This window comes from Aphanomyces astaci, assembly GCF_000520075.1.
Source record: "Aphanomyces astaci strain APO3 unplaced genomic scaffold supercont1.367, whole genome shotgun sequence".
In the NCBI taxonomy this organism is placed as follows: Eukaryota; Oomycota; class Saprolegniomycetes; order Saprolegniales; family Verrucalvaceae; genus Aphanomyces; species Aphanomyces astaci.
In genome coordinates, this window is record NW_009798630.1 from 69 (window position 1) to 4,802 (window position 4,734).

A 4,734-nucleotide genomic window follows, 5' to 3' on the forward strand; every position below is an offset into this window, starting at 1 on the left:
AGTAAGTTGAACTTGATTTTGATTGGCTCGTGCACCCTGTCCATAAATTGGCGCATGTCCATAAATTGCCTCGTTACGTTATCGATTTTCCTTTATGCTGGATTTTTAATGGTGATCAAGTATAGAAAAATACCACTGATTTACGAAACATTCACGAAACACTGGATTAAGTTATACTCAGTGGGAGTTGAAGAATTTTTGAAACGCACAAATTCAGGTTCTTTGAGCGTCACAAATGCATGGCGATATCGTCTCAAGTTGGAGGTGTGATCGTCATTGTTAGTGTCCAAGGGTCAAGCGTACGAATACAACATTGCCTGAACTACTGTACAGTGAACCGAGTAGGAACTGGCGCAGTGTGTCACCAAGGATATTTGATTAAATTCGATGCATCACTGAAAGCAATCAATGTTGACCAGTCATGAATGATCTGTATGATTCGCTTCGATTGGCCAATTTAAAAATAGATAACTGGTTTCGATTGGTGAATTCAAAATTCGTGCAGCACACTTCCACGACTGTCACCCCATTTTCGGGGAGGAGAAGGATGTTGTTGTGATAGGCGGCACACCAGTCATTCCATAGTTGTCGAAGGGTGAGCGCTCGCACGAGTTGCCAAGCTTGGTGGCCTAGATGGTCCTGGGCAATCCCGTGGGTGGACCAATTCGCCGAGCTGGTAAGCCATGGCGCCGGAGGGAGCTGGGCGCCTTGGAGAATTGAAGCGATGAATATGGCGGGGTCTGGGATGGTGGGTCGGGGTAAACCATAGGTCGAGCACGTGCTGCCAGCGAAGTTGGGCTCGGGGGCACAACCAGAATGTGTGGGCTGGGCCATCCGTGGCTGGACAGAAAGGGCATCTGGGTGGGATAGAAGAGGTTCGAAACGGGAATGCTTGATGGTGCCACTTGTACATAAACCATTGTAATGCCCCGGGTAATTGCGTGACTTTCCCGCCTGGTTCCCAAAGCACAGGGTCGTAGTCCAGATCAGTGACACAGCAGATACGAGTTTGACGCCTGGTGTATTTAGAGTCCGATGGAGGTGGGGGGTGGAGGGTATTCAGAATGGTTGGGCTGAGTCTCTTGACAGTCGAGATGGCTCGGCGGAAGTTGACCGGAGGAGGAGCTGCAGGGAAAAACATACGTCGGAGAGGGGCCCGGAAGGTCGCTTGGCAAGTGAGGCCCATACCTATCGCGATCATGTATAGGTATTGTAGATGTGCGTGCATGGGCGGCTGGGGGGGGGCGGGGGGTGAATGACCACGTTGTGCCAGTCGTGGTGGAGGAAAATGCCGCTGCAAAGGAGTCCCTGTGAGAGCGACGGAGCGGCTTGTTATTGTGATCGCGGATCCATGTGTGATTGTGGAGTTGGCCGTGCCAGAGATGACGTCGCTATTCGGCGGAGGTCCCGTGGTGCAGCTCGCCTTGGAGTTGGACCGCCGCCGCTTGCGACTCGGGCGGCATGTGACAGTGGCATATGTGATTGCACTACCAAGTACCAAGGTTTAAACAAATGAATGTTTGGGATGCGTACAACATACATACATCCAGCTCTTGTCATTAGACAGATATCGCAAACGTAAGTTCTATTTTATCCGCAACCTATCCTCTCAAATTCGATAAGGATATAACTGAACCTGTAATAAATAATTAAAGCCGCTGTAAAATTTGCCAATTTTGCAGCGGATTTCCCATTTGCTGTATCCGCTTTCTGGTGTAACTGGATGCGCTTGTGTTTTGTTTGATCATACTGGTATACCATCCATGGCGACAGCCTGGGATGGCGAGGTGAGTCGCATTAGAGCAGGCCTCATAAAAGGTGCGAAATCCCAGTTTTAACAAAAATATGCTAAAATTGGGAATTCGCCGAAAAAACTCACTATTTCTGGGATTTTTGTCCAAATAGTCAGAAATGTTATTGATATTGATATTACGCTGTAAAGTTAAAATTACTCAGCGGGCACTTAATGGCCTCGGCCGCGTACTAGCTGCATTGGCAGCTAGCGGACTTAACTACTTGCAAACCTAGTTGTGGTTCCAGGGGATAAGGAGGCTTAGGCCGCTGGTGGAGGTATCCCTGGGTCCGGAGGCAGGCGTGGTGGCCGAAGTGGAGGGTCGGCGTAGCCTACACGAGGGGGGAGGGCGGGGGGTAGTGAGGACATCCTTTGAGTGTGCCATTGTAGTGTCTTGGCTGCAAGGTGAGCCCTGCAGGCACGGATGCGTCGATCATGGCCCATGGGGGCAGCATCATGGTAGCGGCGTTTGAGCCGGATGTTGTTATTTACCTCGGTGAGGAGGGGTAGTTCCCCTGCGGTGCATATGTGGTCCACATTAGTAGTGCATGTCGATTGCCAGTGGCGACGAAGGGCGGCCCAGTGCGCCTTGAACCATTGAGTATGGAGACGAGGAGCGCGGAGGTGGGTGAGGGCGGCTGCCCAGGCTCGTGTGGTGTGTGTCATGGTGGGGAAGATTTTCCAGCCGGAGGTAGCTTGGTACATGGCCGGAAACTGTGTGGTGAGGTATGCGCGTCTGTCAAGGGCATAAACGTCGTATGTGGGGATGGAGGATTGGACCCAGTGGAGGCAGTGTGTGGGGGCACTAAGTAGTCGTGGGATGGCCGACGTGGTAGTTTCTTCTAGGCGGAGTTGAGTGGTCGGGGGAGGCCGTCGGAGGCAATGGGTAGCGTCGATTAATGTGAGTGCTGATGTCCAGTGCTGCTGGGCAGAGGCGAGTAGGGCTACTGTGTTGCCAGTGGTGATGAAACCAATGTGGATTGCGGTGGGATTGCCGGAAGCGAGTTTGCCCCAGGTTGGGGTAGGGCTGTGGTATATGGAGAAGACGTGACGGAGTTTGATCTGGCCCGAGGAAATGGTGAGGAGCCATGTTGTTTGGAGCTGGTCAGCCATTTTATGGTCGCAGGAGCCATCGTGTACGACAAACCAGTAGGTGGCCGGTGTTTGGTGAGAGGTAGCGGCTTGTATTGCCGTGGTTAGGAAGCGCCACCAAGTGGAGGTGTATGGGTTGTGTGTGGCACCAATCCACCAGTGATGGTTTGTTGGGGGGCGGGGGATGATGCAGTGGGGGGAGTGTCCAAGTGGGCCCTGAAAAGTAGCACCATTGGGGCCGCCCATCCACTGACCGAACGAGAAGTCGCGTGGTGCAAGCAGGGGGGTGGAGCGTAGGGCGGTGTGATATAGCCAGCGCGGTAGTAGCGATCCAAATAGTCAGAAATGTTGTTTTATTGTCTTAACATATGTTATTATCGGCGCGTCAAAAATCATCCTCCTCGGTCCTCGGCCATCTCGTCTTCGGCGCGGAACATCAGGCCGCCAATCATATCGTCAACAATCGTAGGCGGGTGAGGGAAATGGTCATATTAGAACGAACTCCATCAAGCTGATGCCTATAATCGAAATGCTACACGATCGGATCAGTTCATACTTCACCTGGTTGACAGAAACCTTCGTCGTCGCATCTTCGCTGGCGATTTGGTCGTCAACCTTGCTCCATGGAAGCGCACTTCTTCGAAACAAGAAACCGTTTCATTCTTTTTATCATGGCATGAGTAGAATTTTTATAAACAAGACATCAAAACGATATTATGTGACGCTATATGTGGAAGCAAATACTCCGGAGTATGATTAACAAAGTTGGATAACTTGGATGTTATATTTGAGACAGCCACTTTCAAAGCCACATAACTAGAGTCAATGTAAATCGAGCAACCCGAGACGCAATCTGTGTGTTCACAAGCATTATCTCTACATAATGACGTATCATATAGAGGTCGCTATGAGCTATATTCATCGAGATATTTACTTACAACGTAGGTTATATTTGTGTTTTTTGCTACTTTGAGGACACATCACTCATGCTAAAATGTTGCAATCACCATATTTCTAGCTTTGAACGATAGCCAGCAACTAAGTTTGCAATATCTACATTCATTACACCGCTCGTAGACAAGCTGCTGAGGCCGACAAAAGCTGGAACTATGGTGCAAGTCACCTAAAGACTACAAATAAATGCCTTGACTTTCGACAGCTATTCCAACTTTCTATTGATGTTATTTAGGAAAATATACCGTAGTAACGATTGAACTGGACAAGCCCAACAGAAGTTACGGTTCAGATTTTCGATTGGTGAAAAATTGATCGGGTAATCGGGTAATAGAATTTTAACCAACAAACCTTTTTTTGTACGGAGATATATGGAACCAGGTACATTTTGGCCGAAAAGGAGTATCAAGTATATCTTGGTCTTCGTATACAGCACTTATCCGTACGAACGTTTTCATTGTATCCGGATTATTCACAATGTTTAACCTAATTACCGGGTAAAAAACGTAACGAATAATGATTTAACGTCAACATTTCGTGGGTTTAACTGAAAGAACCGAGGCGTTTAAGAGTAAAACGTCTCCTCCTGAGGATGGCCGATCTGTAGTCTTTAGATGACGCACTCTGGTGCCGATTTTGGGGAAGTTCCATAAAATTGGGATTCTGCACAGCCTTAAATTTGGGATATCGCAGCCTATTTTTAGCTTTTCCCAGGTTTAGGAGGCCTACCTGGGTTTGAGTCTCCTTGTTTGCCTGCGCCGCGCCTACCCATCAACTTGTCGTAAAACCCCGCGACATTCTGGTGGAGCAGCAGGGTAGGCGTTTGCAACGGAATCAAGGAAGAAATGTCGACGGAATCCTCTACTGTAGCAAGCAAGGCTACGCGTTATTCCCGC

At 49.1% G+C, this 4,734-nt stretch overlaps 1 protein-coding gene across 1 annotated transcript; it reads right to left on the minus strand.

Moving 5' to 3' along the window:
- Window positions 1-510: 510 nt before the first annotated feature.
- H257_19136 (hypothetical protein) lies at window positions 511-834 on the minus strand (the record flags this gene model as incomplete). Its single annotated transcript, XM_009848284.1, has 1 exon — window positions 511-834. A coding segment is annotated over one exon (324 nt), but the record flags the coding sequence as incomplete, so codon positions are not given.
- Window positions 835-4,734: the final 3,900 nt, after the last annotated feature.